Genomic DNA, 17,069 nt, shown 5'->3' with positions numbered 1-17,069 from the left:
GCATTCCGGCGTATCCGGAGGAGCCAGATATTTTGCGTCCACGCGTCGCGTCTCGCGCTGCGTCCAGAAGGCAAACACCAATGAACGGCCGTGTTCACTAGTTGCAAGGAGCGTTTGAATTTTCTCCTGTTTTCGCCACTGTAGGACTCTAGTTTTCGCCACGGACCTCGCGACAAAGGTGATAATAATAATAATTATAATTTTTATTTGCACATATTGCGATACCCACTCGGCAGCGTGCGAGGCTAGGCAGAAAGGTTTAGACCTTTACGCAGGTGGGCCTGCTAGCACGCCGCCAAGTAGGGAAAGGGATACGGGAGAGGAAAATAAATAAAAACACTCAAAACAGAAAGATACACATACAAAACGGGTAACAGCCCTGTGCCATTCCAAGGCAGAGCGCACGCGCGCACGCACACACGCACACCCGCGCGCGCGGAGTTCACAAAATTTGCACGCTCGCGGCCTTCAATAAAAACGGCTTTTAGGCCCCGCCAACTCTCGCAGCAGGGCGAACATGGGTAGTTACGTCCTTCCCTCCGCGGATATCAGTTTACCATACCTTTTACACAAGTCCAGGGAATCCTCCCTGAACAAAAAGTAAAGGCGCAAACGAGCTGGTGTACATTGCACATGGTTGAAAAAAGCCCGAGACTGCGGGTAAACGACACAACACTAAAAAGTCTCTAAAGATACTTTTTAGTGTTGTGTCGTTTACCCGCAGTCTCGGGTTTTTTTCAACCATGTGCAATCCTCCCTGCTCCGCGGGAGAGGCTGACGCTGCTTCAGCGGAACAGGGAGGACCTAGCGAAGTACAAAAGCGTCCTGCACTCTTGCAGGCCAAATGTAAAGAATACAAGGACACCGAGAGACAAAGGTACAAAATCAATACTACCGGCAACAACCGCAACAACGTAACCTCTGTAGCGGCCAGCGGCCAGCTGTGAATGTTTTGGCGCGGGCGATGGTGATGCCAATGGCGCATCGAAACGTGGATGAGGCGTACGCACTAAAAAGGATGAAAATTAGTGAAATTGGGCTTCATTGCGATTGCTGTAATAAAAATGAGTGCTTACTATTACTAAAACTAAATATTACGGCATGTAGCCATCACTTACCGCGCGATTTCTATTTAAAATTTGATTTTGTTTCTTAAGCGCGTCTGGCTACGTTGGGCAGACGCTTCGGAAACGCAGACGCGAAGCGCTGCCCGGTAGCGCTGCGTGTGGTTTGACTGGGCGCACGCATCCTGCTTAGCGCGCGCGCCAAGCCGATACGCGCGTCTAGACGCACTGAAAAACGCGCCATGTGGGCTACTTCACGAAATTTGAAATATTCTCGTCGTGTTCAAAAATAGGTTGAATATGATCCACAATATCCGTAAATGACAATAGCATGTTTGTATTTTGAGCCTGATGGCTGTATTTTTGTTATAAAGGGCCCACTCTGGCAAGCACTGGGAGAAGGCCCAGCGGAGACCACGTGACATCCGACGCAATCGTGACGTAGGTCGTCTCAAGACGAGCAAAGCTACGGCGAGACTGACGTCGAGAGGATGGCCTAGTCGTTCCAGCCACCGAAGCGGCTGCTTTTGTACAAATTTTGAGTGACGGGTTAATCCTCTATAATCTTCTAGGGGGACAATAGCGACTTCTGCGACACACAAAAGGGATTCTCGGGAAGGGGGGAGTTCCTCCTTCCTCCCTTCTCTCGTCGTGGCCGGAGACGAGACAACCTCCGTCACTAGCTGTCAAGGTTCCTAGACGAGTATTATAAACGAGGCGTTAGCGACATCCACCAGGTGCTCTTTGCTAATCGTTTAATTCGTTTTAAAATTCCTTTTCGAGACTTTTTTAACAAGATATTGGTATGTTCCACGTGATACTGCTCTTTTGAACACATATAGACCAAAAAATGAGCGCCGAAATTTCGTTGTAGTATCCCTTTAAGAAACCGAAATCTAGAAACGCGTCCAAATGAAGCGTTTTTACAGAACGCCGTAGAATGCTGCCCCGGCGTTATATCCTTCTAAAAATTTATTCTATTTAGTGGTTTTTGATGATGCTCAGCAAGTTTCTAATTGGAACTATATGTCTATTTTCATCAAATAAAAAGTTAATTAATGAATTTTAATTAATTAGGCGACTTATCGCAAAGATTAGCCACCCACATAATGTCCGCCTGGCCGTATAACCCACCTGCACAAACTGCATTACTGTAGCTTTCACGTTTTTTTAAACAAATCTAAGAATAAAAAAAAAACACCCTACATATATATATATATATATATATATATATATATATATATATATATATATATATATATATATATATATATATATATATTTATATATTTCAAATTAGAGCCAAGTTAAACCCAGTCTTTAGCTGTCATCATCGCCACCACAGGTGTGTACGTGAAAATATCGCGTCCCTGATTGGCTGCTGCCGCTTCAAACCTCTCCGAGTTCAATGTGTGATCGAGCGTTTTGAGCCGGACTGCAGCGCGAGAATCTAGGGAACGCTAGGGAACAACGCGCCAGCAACGGCGAAGTTGCTGGGAAAAATTGCCCCTTTGAAGCTGGGAAATTGCTGGGAAAATTGTCCCGTCTATTTTCAACGTTACCGGGTGCTTGTGTTAACGCGATGGCGTTAAGGAGATCGTGTCGCGCCGGCCTCGGCGCCGTGGCAGAAAAGCCGGCATCGGTGGCGTGGCGCAAGCACTCCTGATTGGTCGATAGGGTCACGACGTCAACGCCACCAGACCTCGCACGGGATTTCCGAGCAACCCACGACGCTCACGTGAGAGTTCACGTCAAGCGTGGAATGAGAGTGGTTGAAGAACATGACACGACTACCGTAAAATCTCGAGAGAGCCCCACCCCCGAAAGATAGCCCATCCCTATGTTTGGCTTGATTTGCTATATTTTTTTAAAACACCGAAAGGTAGCCCACTCTTAGTGATAGCACACGTGTTACGATCAATGAGGGCCTCGGCGTAACTGCGGCTAATTAGCTATGACAAGGATGTGAGCGAACGTTGCTGACTGGGAAGTACAGTCATCTTTGCCTGATGCACCTCACCGCGATAACAAGCTCGGAAGGGACACGACATAAAAATAAAAAAAAACAATTTTTTTTCAGCTTTTCTCGATTGTACCGTGAAAGTTCGCCCACTCCCTATTTCCACCCGTTCTGCTCTTGATTTTAATCGGGCTATCTCTCGGGATGTTACGGTAGGCCGAGCGAGGCACGCTCGCACGGCGAATGAGAAGGGAACGGGGACCGATAGAATAACGCTATCGCTTTCCAGTCTTACAGGGACAGCCTTCAAAATTTTTTTTTTTTTTTTGCCAGGCGTTTTATTCTGGCGTCAAAAGACTGGCCAATCATTTTTTTTTTCTACAGCGTCACGTATATTTTCAATAAAGCTCACAAACGCAACTGCTCCCAACCGAAACCGAAACTGGATGGGGTGGAATGAGCAATATCAAGGATAAAAGACCTGGCTGGCGGAAGACATGTGACTGTGCAACTTTTTTCATCAACGTGTTTGCAGTTTTTTACAAGCCACAAAAAATCGGCATCATATTTCTTTTCTATTTTTAATATTGTGTGTATGCCTTCGATGACCCAGGGCTTAGATTATCTTTGGAGAATGTGTCTAAACCATAGAAAACAGCGCGTGGCCGCGGAGAAGGGAGTGAACGCGACTCAAACCGGCCAGTTCTCGATTGGCGGTTTTCGGGCGGGAAGGAAACGAATTTCGAGCAGCAAATTGTGTTCTGGGGAGTGAGGCTCTCATATGTCATGTACAAGTAAAAACCTTGACGAGCATTAATACACTGTCAGTGTCCCCTTAAAGACGAAGCTTAAAGGGATACTGAACCGAAATTTCGAGCTCACTAAACAAGGCCGGACGGATAAGCGAAAAGCTGCAAAACCAAAAAAAAAATATATATATATATATATGTCACTCATACGGCGATATATCTAACGGATCGCCGTATTTTTTGGAAAAGAAATGCGCGATTGAACCCGGTCGACGAGGCCGACGAGACAAGGCACGTCACGATTCCCATTCGCTCTCCTCCTCGCTACGTCCCGTCAAGCTAGTGAACCGATGCGAGGAGCAGAGAAGCGAGGCCGCTTCTCCTTATTCTTAAATTCTCCCGGAGGAGTTACGTCAAAGAACCCGCTTGATCGCGCCCTTCTTTTCCAAAAGTACGGCCATCCGTTTGAGATATCGATGTACGAGTGATGTTTTGGAGTTAGTAGCGTCCCGTTCAACACTTCAGCAGCCTTACTTTGCGAAATCCAAATTTCTATTCAGTATCCCTTTAAGCGTCCTCCAAGTTTCTTTGTGACGTAGGTTCCCGTATTGAGGAGGGAGCGGCCAATCACGAAGCGCGCTTCCTTCCCGCTCCAGCGTCGATGATCGCGTGCTCTTCTCGTGCTTCACGAACGGACGACGCTGTCTGCGAGTCAGGGGTCGCCGAGCGCGGGGTCGGCCGGGAGCTGTGCTGGCTTCTCGCAGTGATCTTTCTGCGCTCTACCTACCCGGGTTACGTCTCTCTCGTCGTAAATTTCCGTCGGTACCCGCTTCTGATGCGATGTAGTTTGCGTAATGACGTGAGCGTTCGCCCGTTGTGCCGCTGCCGACGAACGTTCAACGTCCCCGCGTTTGGTCGAGCGTGTAGACCAAGTGTCCGTCGAGACCGCGGAGGAAGTTTCGTCGGCGCTGCTTGTTCGTTTGCCGTATGCCTCTGACAAACTGCGTCGCCAACTCGCCTTGGTGCGAGCTTCTCTCGCCGCGATTTCTGCGGGGCGGCGGGAAAATACTGCGGTGCTCGAGTCATGACACCACCACCGGGCTCTGTCTACTCCCTCCTGGTTTGATAATAACGCTTTCGAAGCAGGATTTATTCATCCTTGAAACGCGGTGTTCACGCTAGGTCTCGCAGTTCGCGGTCAGTCGCGTACGGTCAGCCTACCGACAACCTTGATCAGAAGCCCGCCGAAACGCCGAACACGCCACTTCGCTTCGCCCATAGAGGCTTCGCCGAGCTTTCATGAACGATCGCTCTCGACTCGTTTTGTTTGCCCGCTCGCTCCAACCTGTCGATCCTGCCCGGGCTCTACAGTGTCTTATGTTTTAGTAGAATTTCTACTCGACAAGACCCAGCCTGTTGTGAGTTCCGACGATGTAAGGGACTTTAGCGGTATAGTTGAAGACGACAGGGTGTACCAGGTCTACTGGGCCGGTGATGCGCGAACAAAAGGATCGTTCTACGACGCGAAAGTACTCTACATGGCAGGTGAGTAGAACTGAAGTACGGCGAGTGATGTACGAGTGCTTTGCATAACATGCTGAAGGCTTAACTGCATTTGCAGCCGAAGCATCTCGTATAAAACGAATGGTCGAACCGATTTTCCAAAGTGATGGCGTAGCATAGGGTTAAGGTGTCCGATTTGTACGCAAGTGGTCGCGAATTCGATCCGCGGTGGTCCTGCTTTTTTTTTTTTTTCTCGAACATTTTGTTTTATCGAGGCATTTGGCGATATTTATGAGTGCTTATAGCTTTACTCTTATATAAGTGCTGCCCTTGTTGATGAAATTCCCTTGGCAGTGGCAGTCAGACGTCATCTGATGGACCATCAGATGACGTCTGATGGTCCATCACGTTCCACCAAGGCTGCTGACTGGCAGTCAGTGTCCCAAACTACGTATCTTGATGAAATTTTCAATAGAGAAGCAACGATTGCCTCGTCGTATAAGATTGTCGCACACGGAGGCTTCGCATAGGACAGCGTCACACTCGTGCCCTGCCGTCACCGAGTAGAAACGTTTCCATCCTTTTTCTCCGCATATCGTGCGAATTCTAGAGTGCAGGTATTCATACTTATGCCGCCTCGCGACCATGCATAGTCGCGCTCGATCGGCACCGAGCTTCACGCCTGGAAACGATCGATTCTATTTGTCACGTTGATCCCCGGCCAATCTATTGGGCACGCGCCAGCACTTCCAGAGACAGCAACAACAATAGGCAATTGTAGTGGACCGTTTTTCGCCTCCGCTAGGGTATCCGTAAACGCCGCAGCTGCGCATGCGCGCCGCCTGCCTTGCCTGCACAGTTCTTGTGGCGGGCTGCTGAAACGGTCTACTACCAGTCCCCAATGATTAAGGCTGCGTTCGGAGTGCCCGGTGGCAAGTGTTCGACTGGGCCGTCCCCTCACTCGCAGACGTTGCCATTGTGGCTGTCCCATGCAACTGGTATACCGCTGCTGTCTGACCTGTCCGTTTGCCTTTAGGTGTGACCTCAGCCGACACCTTTTACGGCGCTCTCCCGAGCCAACGTAGAGACACGTATACGGCTGCCGTAATACGAAGGAGCGGCGTCGTGTGTATCGGTGCAGTGGCACCCGATTAACGACGCCAGACGGTTCGGATTCACAGCTGCCGGGGCCATCACACCGGACGCGGTAAAACACCCATTGGCACTTGACGCCTCGTCTTTCAAATCGGTTTATTTTTCACCTTGTACGAATACACACAAAGGGGCTGTGAAAGAAAAAAAGCGGCAGCATTGCAGCTTGACGAGTCCACAGGCCCTTAGTATTGGCAGCTAGGCGCAGCGTCATCCAAATATATACGAGTCAAATAACCGAGCGTTCATACATTGCTAAAGGCGCATCTTTCGTGTACGTATAAAGCACCGAAAAGTCCTAAGCGTCTGGCAGTTCGGTGGACAAAGCAAGTCGTCATATTTTTGCACGTTAATCGTTAGTCGAAATCAACTGGTGGCCTATTTGGTTACACATTGAAATAAACGCGGCGAAACGAAAGTTTTTAGTCAGCGCTTAAGTCTTGTCTTTTCCTTCTATTCTAGTGCTTGTCCTTTCTCGCTGTGTTTCATAATAATAAGAACAAGAAGAAGAATTCTTGTTTTTCAACAAAATTGTTAAAGACGAAAAGGGAAAAGCTGTGTGAAACAGCATGACTAGGCCCTAAGTTTCCATAAAATACGACGGTAGAGCAGGCATCAAAATAAAGCTTTACAGATTTACAGCTATACCAACAGGATATTGGTGAACTTGCACAATAGAAAAATCTACTCTAAACACGTGTGTAAAGAAGACAAAATAAACAGCAACAGTATTTAAGATTTTACATGTTTTCGTTGAAATTAGACAACAGAGTTAAAAAAAGATCATATCCCGTAATATGATTATCGAGATAATATTAATTTCAGTATTTCTTGCGGAATGGTTGAGCTGCTACGGGATGGTCGGAAGAGTGCTTGTTATTGTGCGACGGCCATAATTTCTTCCTACAAATAGAACAGTTCGTTAGTCAGCAAATTGCAACGCATTTATGTACGTCCACACTTTTACTGCCCTACAATCAATAAAACATATCTGCAAAAAAAAATAATTCCTTTTTTTAAACATGACGACCTTTGGCTGAGATTCAGTTCAGAAAAGGTTGATTGATTCGAAAACCGATGGCGTTGGTGGCGGGATTCCTCTGACGTCTTGAGCTGACGGCTCGTGACTTCCGCTGTCTCCTCCTCTTCCGCAGTCACGTGCCGTGACGACACACAACAGTTACGAGCCGCCTGGGACACTTCTTCGGTAATAATGCTGACAAGGTCTATCTCACGTAATTTTCTTTTTCTTTTTTATTACCACCGAAGATTCGTTAGCGCATGAAAAAGCTTTCCTGTGCTAGCCGCAAGTCAACAGCCCACATGACTCCAGAGGTCTCGAAAGTCAAATTTCCCCGCGCTGGTCGTGGTTTGGGTTTGAAAATTTTTTCATAAAATACACCACTCCCCAATAATAGATATTTACTCATTGTGAATTGAGCATATATACTTGTTGCAGCCAGTAGGTATACTTTGAGCTAAATGACATTAGCTGTCGTGTGCTTATGCAACATAGACAGTCACGTAGGCCCCCTTGACTGCAGGCATCTGCTCTGTCATTGTCAAGGCGGCGTCATGTCGGCCGAATACGCCTTTTGCAGAAATTCCTAATGGCCGCGCAACGAACCATGGAAACGTCCTGTGCGCACCCTCCTGCTTCCGCAGCATTCACCCGACATCATACATATTATCTACGAGGTGCGGATCGTTACATCAAAGAAAGAAAGAGACGGTAACAATAATACCCTCCCGATAGCAAGGCTGCGTAGTGCTCGGAAGTTTCGGCGTGACCTACGAGAGGCTTACGCGGCGCACAAATCGGACATGCTTATTCTCGGGTTCGCCTCAGGAACGAGAAGTCCTGTTCCTCTACAGCCAGTTCCCAGCATTCATTTCGGCGAAGGGTCCATTGCGAATCGTCCTTCCGGAAGCCCGTCGGTTGACAACGGCGTGTCATATCGAGGCACATCCCGTACGTTTTCCTGGCAGTCAGTTTCCTCGAAACGGACCAAAGTTCCGGCACTCTGTGTTGTTGTTCTCTCGGCCTCCCTGGCACCCGTCCAAGGCTCTGTCATTTTATCTTTCGCCCTGGTAGAGACTCGGGCCTGACGGGGGTGTGTGTTTCGCTTGCGCAGCTGGCTCGGGGGCTGTTCGCTTTCGCAACGCTCGGGAGGACGGAGCACACGAAACTTGTGTTTGTTTCCACTCGACGGGGAAGATCACCGTAGTGCGTAAGCAGTCGGGGTGCGGAAAATGGAGTATTTTCTCACTCGCATTGAGCCAATACCACTTAAAAATAAGGCCTCCGACCCCCCACCCCCTTCTCCCCCGAACGTCACCACCAGTGGACCCACGCCAGCGTGCCGTGCAGAGTCTCGCAAGTTCGTCTTTTACGGGGCCTGACTGGAAGGATAGTGACCTCAATGCTAGTTGCCTTGAGATCTACCCCTTCCAATCAGCCAATCAGACCTCGGTGTTCTGATGTCACCAGAGCTCCTGCAAAAGAAGCGGGCCAAGTTTCGCTCCGCATATCACGCGGCGACGCCAAGATGGACACGTCTGCCTCTCTGTGGCGCATCTCGTCGTGCCGCGTTTGCCGCTTGGGGCAGGTCGGGGATCCACTAGGAACAACGTCGCGCGCGGGCCTTCTGAGTGGTACCGTTTGAGCGTCCGAGATCGCTCGTGTATCTTCGAGGAGGGAGTTTTAGCGTTTTTGGAGCACACCGTTCCGAAATCAGTAACGTCCGTTCCGTAAAACTGTACGTGAAATATAACATATTTTAGCGAATCGTAAAACTGGGCCAACCTTGTGAACAATGATGATGATTGCATTTGACCGGCAGCGCCATCTTCTAACAAACTTGGGAAACATTTTGCAGCGTGCAAATCCTTAGCGGCTTGTGTTTCCGGGGTATGACAAGACGGCTGACGTAACATTTACCGGTCATGATCCAGACCTGCGTAGCTAGATAGAGTCAAAAGTGTCTGAACGACCGCAAAGGTAGGTGGTGTGTCTCGGTCATCTTGAAATTGAACGATAGTTCGCGTTGTGCGCCGTCGAACCAAATCATTTCGTTTGCTCGCGGTCGTCACGCGACAGCTATAGTCAGCCGGCAGATCGAAAACATTTACTAGCGTGCATAGTTTACAGCACTCACGATCGCTTACCATTGTGAGCACTCCTCGAAATCATTTTGTTCAACCTCTCAAATGAGGCATGTGTAACAGGATGGCAAATCGCCTCCCGCTGCTGGGGCGGCGGACAAACCGACCGCCATCTTCTTTTACCCGAATCGTGAACGGTGCTGGCTGTGTTCCGTGGACGACTCCAGCGGAGTGGAAGAAACGGACGAGAAGAGCCTGCCGAAGCCCCCAGCGACTCGCGCGCGCATGCGCAGCGACGTCGCCGATGCGCTCGAAGACGAACCGTTCGCGTGCAAACGAATCGCTAAAACTTCCTATTGCCACTTTGTGTTCCACCGGTGCGCACGAGGTGAGGATTCCTCTGACATCGCAGAAAACGCTTTTTCCGTCCTCCACAAGTGTCGAAACAGTTCGCGACAAAGGAAAGCTGTAAAACATGATCTTCCTAACACCGAATCTTATGCTGAGGAAGTGGCACTTTCGAATCACAACGATCGGCATGTAGTTGCGTCTCGTCTGCACTGGGCACCAAGATGGCGGCGCCCGCAACAATCTCGGGGAGTGCCGATACTCTATAGCGTAGCTAATTTGGTGGCTCTAGTATGCGCGTCTCTGTTGGTCTGTTCTTTTCCGCGTCCCGTTTGTGTTCCCTCGACTTGCACTTGATGTCGTCCCATCTGCGTCGTGCTGTTGCCCGCCGCGATCCTGGCGGTGGCAGAGCGGCGGAGGTGATAGACGCTTGTTCTGCTGTCGTCTCTCTTCGCCTTTACATTGCGCGGAAGCTTCAGTTAGCACTGTATACTTTGTTCACCGCCAAACTTACAGTGCGCTGGAAGCTATACGCGTTCGTTGAACCAGTTCGTACGTCTACCTTTAGAACCTCATAGCTTCACGAGTAACAATGTCCAAAGTACAACTAACGGCATTAGCGTCAGGAGCTTGTGAGCTCGGCACGTGGCGAGGTCACGGTATAATTAAAACTACTAGGTGTATATTTCTTTACCCTCGACAACATGCTTTAGAAAGGCTCGGAAAATTGTGACGACGGAAAAAAATGGAAATATGCGGCATCCAATTTGATACGTGACAGAGCGACGAAACAGAAAATGTCAACTCATTCTTCGAAGTTTCGCAGTGCTCGTTTAAGTTTATTTTTGAGATGTTATACACGAACTCATCTCTGTTACGTCACGGCGCGGTGGTGGCGCGTCGGACGCACTTCCGGTCTGGGGCTGTGGGCGGAAGTGCCCATTTGAGACGTGTATTCCTGCGTTGTTCTGAAAGGAACCAGACAAAAACCTGCCTTGTCGTCAAAATGCTGCGACTGGGGCTGTACCAAGAGAGTCGAGAAAGGTTTGAAGGTCAGTTTTCATGCGCTCGGTTCGTCCGAGAACGCGGATATGTGCCGTGAAAAGGGAAAACCAGACGCCGTCGGACCACGATTGCTTGGGCGGGAAGCATTTTGGGTTAAATTCACGGATACTACTGGCCATCAAATTTACATGTTTGGTTCCAAAATGAACGCCGGAAAACCGTCAAGTTGTACGGACCACCTGCGGACTACGTTTAGTGCGTCTTCAAGTTCAAACGGTCGCCCGATCGTTCGAACTGTCGTCTGCTCTTTCAAACGTTTCTGCTTGTCGTCTGCTCTTTTAGTGGACACCGGCCCGTAGACCAAACGTGGGCCCGGTACTTGCGATAAGAATTAACTGCATGCCTTAAAAGACTTAAGTTTGAACGTTGGTAAGCAGGCTCGACGTGAACAGTAGATACAAGGAGATGTTGATAATTGTTACCAGTGGCCATCACCGACTTGTTATGCCTGATTCACTTGGTTAGATTTTGCTTGCGATTTTCAGTATCGACGTCGACCATCTCAGCTACGGTTTACGCTTTTGCAGTCCGAGCGATGTCGCTACTGAAAATTGCGAGCGAAATCTCATCATGTGAATCAGGCTTTAGCGTGCGTTCTGCGGCGTCCACGCGGAATGAATCGCCGCATGTCAGATTATTCACGCGCAGTTTTGCGGTGCAACGAGCCTCGTTAATTTCGCTGACGGCGCTCAAGTAGTCAGACATCGTTAGGAGGACGTAGAATCAACAGTTCCAACGCGAAAAAGAGCGCGGGGACTCACACCGGCGCCGACAACATCGCATTTCAATGGTTTGTTTATGGGCGACGGCGAGCTTTTTGCCCACACCCCCATCGCGCATGCGCGGCGCCGGTGGCGTCCGCTAGGGGCGCTCCGGGCGCTCCGGTTTGTTTGTAAACATGACTTGGTGTATAGAAAGCAATGATTCTGGTCTTGAAAAGGTGTGATACGTAGTACATTCACGTATGCTCATCACCATCTCTTGTTGTGATGCGCGGTACATCGAAACAAATCTCATATTGGTCGCTGCTGTAGATATGGCGTTTTAAACGCAGAATTCCAGAAGTGCCGGAGGACGACTGTTTGTTTAAAAAAAGTCTATCGAAAGACGATAGTCCAAGTTGGTGAAATATACGTGTATTTAATAAGACATCTGGCCTACCAAACACATCAATTCTCAAAATACCTTTTAATAAAGAATGTGCACTAATGGTTATACGGTACCGTTCGTAACTATATGCCGAGGATTTTGTTGTCATTTTTCTAGCAGAAAATGGAAAGAACATTTTGACATTGTAAAGACAACGTGACACGCCTCTTAATCGTTTACACGAATACATCATTTGAGTACAACATGACAAATCACTATCCAAGTAAATTCCCACGTATTTACCTATTTCACATACTGACGAGGTTCGCAACCACAAGAACTTCAGGTGGAAGTATGCAGCGTTATAGTATCTGCTAGATCCACCTGCTTGAGCGGGTAGCTAAACCCAACAAGTTCTGTCTTCGAAGCAGTCACTTGAATTAAGTTAGCATCAAACCACTCCATTGTGGAAATAAGATATTTTTGAAGTTTTTGAACGCCAACGTGTGATAACCTACGTCATATGACATCAAACCCGTGTCGTCTGCGTATTGTTATATTTTACATTCGGAGATAGCATTAGGAAGGTCATTTCCTTAAGGTTTAAACAACATCGGCGACAGAACTCAGCCCTGCGGCACCCCGGCAGTCAGAAAAGTTCTAATACTTCTGCGACTTTTGAAAGCCACCAGTTGGGGTCGTCCTGTGAGGTATAACCTGTTAAAGGCGAACATCATTTTTCGCCACGTGCTCACGCCAGAGAGACTTGATAACGACGATTGCGCTCGCTTGTACATTAGCCGGAAGTGCTACGACCAACCGCCAGGATTGCAACACCCGACCACAACTCCTGTGACGTCATTTGTTGCCACTTCGGGAAAACTTTCCATGCACGCGAAACACAACAGTCGAAGTTGAGGGGGGCGGTTTTTTGAGACCGGTCCTTCCGCTCGCTAAAATAAAAATATTTTCCGATATTATCTATTTTAGTTATCACGCGCTCCACAAGCGTTTGAAACGATAAAAAATATGCAAATAAAGAGCATCCACGCTGGGGTTGTCAGATGGCCCTTTGAGGCAGAGCGGACGATACAAGCCGAGGGACAAATCAGGGACGGCGAGAAATGAGGCGGCCGTGATTGGCCAACTCCGCACTTGACCTTGGCGCCGGCCAATCCGAGCCGCCGGATTAATCGCCGACTCATCCAGTCACGCGCAGAGAAGTGAGCCGGGACCTGAGACTTCCATCGATACCAGATGATATTTCAGACTGCACACGCTGATTAAAACAAACATAGCGGCAGTAACAAAATCGTTGCACGTACTATTTTCGAATAAGTTAATCTCGATGCAATCGTTTGTTGCACTGATACTCGTAGTGTGACCAGTCTTGGGTAAGTTACTTTTAAAAAAAGTAATTCGTTACCGTTACCTTCAGTAAAAAAGTAGCGAAGTTACCGTTACAGTTACCGCAACAAAAAATTAACGCGTTACAGTTACACTTTTAAAACTAACGACGTTACTTTTCAGTTACTTTTCTATAACGCTAAAAATGTATGAAACACTAGAAAACGCCCCTCACCAAGTTTTATTGCATAAAATTAAAAAGCATGCTTTTTATTTTATATTGCAACTTAGCAACAGTTGTTTTTTGGAAATAGTGGCTGAAGGTTTCCCTCGCTTGATGGCGAGCACGTCCCTGCCCTTGCTGAATAGGCCCCGCGCAACCAGAGCAACAAGCAAACAAGGCATGTAGTTGGGCTAGTTGGTGGTACATAATGTTAGGAGGGAACAGCGCAAAAAGGACGTAAGACGAGGTCGAAGAAACACACAGACAGGGCGCTGACTTACAACTGAAAGGTTATTGCTCTGAAGAAAAAGAAATAAACACAGAAAGGAGGAAGGGGAGAGAACGAACAAATCATACCAATAACATGCGGCATCACCCACGCCCACGCTCCGTCACACGAACCTGCCACACTTTCTGAGAAAATCCACCTCGTCATTTGCAAGGGCAACCGAAGGAGCGCTCACACACGTCTCAGCTCCGATAGACGCGATAAGAAATGCTTCGTCTATCTCCCTCGCAGTTTTGTTTTTGTGACGAGACAAAATCTTTATGTCACGCAATGACGGCGTGCAGCCACACCTGTCACAATGCACCGCTAGGTTTCCTGAGGGCGAGGAACGTAAAGAAAGGGAATGTTCTCTTGCCCTTACGTTAACGTAAGGGCAAGAGAACATTCCCTTTCTTCGTAAGGGCAAGAGAACATTCCCTTTCTTTACGTTCCTCGCCCTCAGGAAACCTAGCGGTGCATTGTGACAGGTGTGGCTGCACGCCGTCATTGCGTGACATAAAGATTTTGTCTCGTCACAAAAACAAAACTGCGAGGGAGATAGACGAAGCATTTTTTATCGCGTCTATCGGAACTGACACGCGTGTGAGCGCTCCTTCGGTTGCCCTTGCAAATGACGAGGTGGATTTTCTCAGAAAGTGTGGCAGGTTCGTGTGACGGAGCGTGGGCGTGGGTGATGCCGCATGTTATTGGTTTGATTTGTTCGTTCTCTCCCCTTCCTCCTTTCTGTGTTTATTTCTTTTTCTTGAGAGCAATAAACTTTCAGTTGTAAGTCAGCGCCCTGTCTGTGTGTTTCTTCGACCTCGTCTTACGTCCTTTTTGCGCTGTTCCCTCCTAACAACAAGCAAACCCCGCGCACAGAGCAGTAAATTTTGCCTCGACTGTTGCACCAGGCCGGAGTAGTGGCGCAAATCGAAATACGAAACATGCGCAGTGCGAAGTAGTGGCGCTAATTAAAATACGAAACATTCGCAGGGCCCTCTGTGTGCATTGTTGTTTCACGGTTGATTCACCCGATTAAAAAGCGTTTGGACAGAAAAAAGAACAACCGCAACAAAGAGAGGGCTTTAAGGTATACTAAGATGTAAGTGTTCTACCACAAAGTACAAACGCGTGCAAATCACAACTAAATTTTTTTTATCACATCTACACGTGGCTATATTTGGGTCGTGACTCGGGAGGAATAACGTGTTCTGAGTTTGTTCAAGGCCAACTTGACTCTCGCAATTTCAAAACAGGCAATTTGGAAAGTGCGAGAAATAGCTAGATTGTACTCGTTCAATGATAAATTATTCATAAAAAACTGGAAAGTAACGAAGTAACGTGGTTACTTTCATCATTACCTCAGAAAAAAAGTAATAGAACTGCAGTTACAAGTTACATTTTTAAAAAAAGTAACTCGTTACAGTTACAAGTTACCAAAAAAGTAACGAAGTTATAGTAACGCGCTACTATTCAAGACTGAGTGTGACCACCGGCGAAAACGCCATTGGTTGTCGCCATGGTCACATGTTCGCTTACGCCAGCCAATGAGAGTGAGGAGCAACATGATCTTTGCAGGCAGAACACTCTACTTCGCGCATTCCGCAGAGCGCCTACCGCCAGTGGCGCTGCCTAGCGCCAACCTACCGCGCCATATCCTTCCCTAGTATGGGCGGGTCTGAGGGAAGACTCGCGTTGCGCCCAGGGAGAGGGCCGCCGCCGGCACGCCGAGATACCGGATTTGCCAAGACAGCAGCGACGGCTGGCTCTCCGAGGCTCCGCGCGGCCAGCAGTTTCAATTATTACGCGGTGCGGCCATTGTATTTTCGCAGAGTACGCTGTATTACCTATATATAGTCCGTTGCAACTCAAGAAGGTAGGGCGAGGGAAAGCAAAGCCGGGGAGGAGGAACCTTACTGAAAACAATATATGAATCTATATAAGAACTAATATGAAATACCCAAAAGCTGATATGCGACATATGAAACTGATATGTAATATCCAAAAACTTATATGCGGCATATGAAACTTGTATGAAATACCAAAAAGCTGATATACGACATATAAGAACTAATATGCTTATATAAGTTGCGATATGAAAATGTGTCCAATAAACATATCAGAAATGAATTCATATGCTTTTTTTTTTTTTCAGTATACGACGTGCCGTGCGGGGAAGCAAGCACGTGACTTGGAACCGCAGTGGAGCGGCTTGTTTTATTGGTTTTCAAATAATTACGGCATCAGAGTTTAATTTCTACTTAAAGATTCATCACCTGGCCCGTTCGAAATACTCTCGGAGGTATGACCTTACTGAAAACAAATCAACATGCTGCGAATATTATTTATTGCTTAGCTGGTCACCGAGAAAATCCGTAACTTCAAAACGACCAGTATAAAAGGCGGAAACGGAGAGCTCAGAAGTAGTTACCGGGTGTACTGTTGTATTCATGTTTGTTGTGCCGTGTATGTATATGCACTCAATGTATACGTGAGGCTGATGCTAGACGTTTGCCTAATGTATCTACATATGTGTATAATAGGTGCCCGAAGAGCCGGAAGTGCAAGGGGGCGTGAGCGAAAAATATTTTTGTAGCATATGAATTGGGTGGTACCTAGCGCCACCTAGCCTAGCTGAAACTTATATGCGACATATGAAACTGATACGAAACTCCCAAAGAGTTGACATGAAAAATGTGTCCAATCGACATATCAGAAATAAATTCATATAATTTTATTTTTCGGTAGGGAAGCAGACGGAACGCTGGAGAGTGGAGGAGGTTCTTTCTCTCCAGCGTTCCGCATGCTTCCTCCTCCCCTGCCTTCCTTTGCCTCGCCTTCTTGAGTTCCAACGGAGTAAACTATTTGAGTCGGTCGTTTGAAAGCTTCTCCAAATTTTTCGGATCCCCTCGCCCGGCTCTCCTTCTCGCTGCGCGGCAACAGATTCTTGGGAGCCTTGGACGACGGCTGGCGTTGCGTGACTGATGGACGGCAGGCGCGTGCTCACGTCCCCGTGTGTCCTGTTGCAGGTGTGTGTCCCGCGCTGACGGCGCCGCCGCCGCCCCGCCATGAAGATCAAGGAGGGCGACGACGCCCTCAAGGAAGCGGCCGGCAACAAGGCGAGTGCCCCCGGCCACATGGGACGCCCTGCATACAGTTGTGGGCAGGGAAACACTGTGCGGCGCTGGTAGCGTGA

The 17,069-nt window shown here is 48.1% G+C and overlaps 1 protein-coding gene across 1 annotated transcript in view; it reads left to right on the top strand.

The window, feature by feature from the left end:
- Positions 1-17,069, top strand: part of LOC8042772 (MAP/microtubule affinity-regulating kinase 3) — a 159,400-nt gene that overhangs the window by 62,509 nt on the left and 79,822 nt on the right. Inside the window, 1 exon segment of the mRNA XM_040211723.3 lies at positions 16,903-16,992. Within this exon segment, the coding sequence (XP_040067657.1) occupies positions 16,942-16,992 (51 nt within the window). The 5' untranslated portion in view covers positions 16,903-16,941.

Source organism: Ixodes scapularis, unplaced genomic scaffold (genome assembly GCF_016920785.2).
Source record: "Ixodes scapularis isolate PalLabHiFi unplaced genomic scaffold, ASM1692078v2 PGA_scaffold10__122_contigs__length_95168666, whole genome shotgun sequence".
NCBI lineage: Eukaryota > Metazoa > Arthropoda > Arachnida > Ixodida > Ixodidae > Ixodes > Ixodes scapularis.
This window is presented reverse-complemented; position numbering and strand designations above follow the sequence as displayed.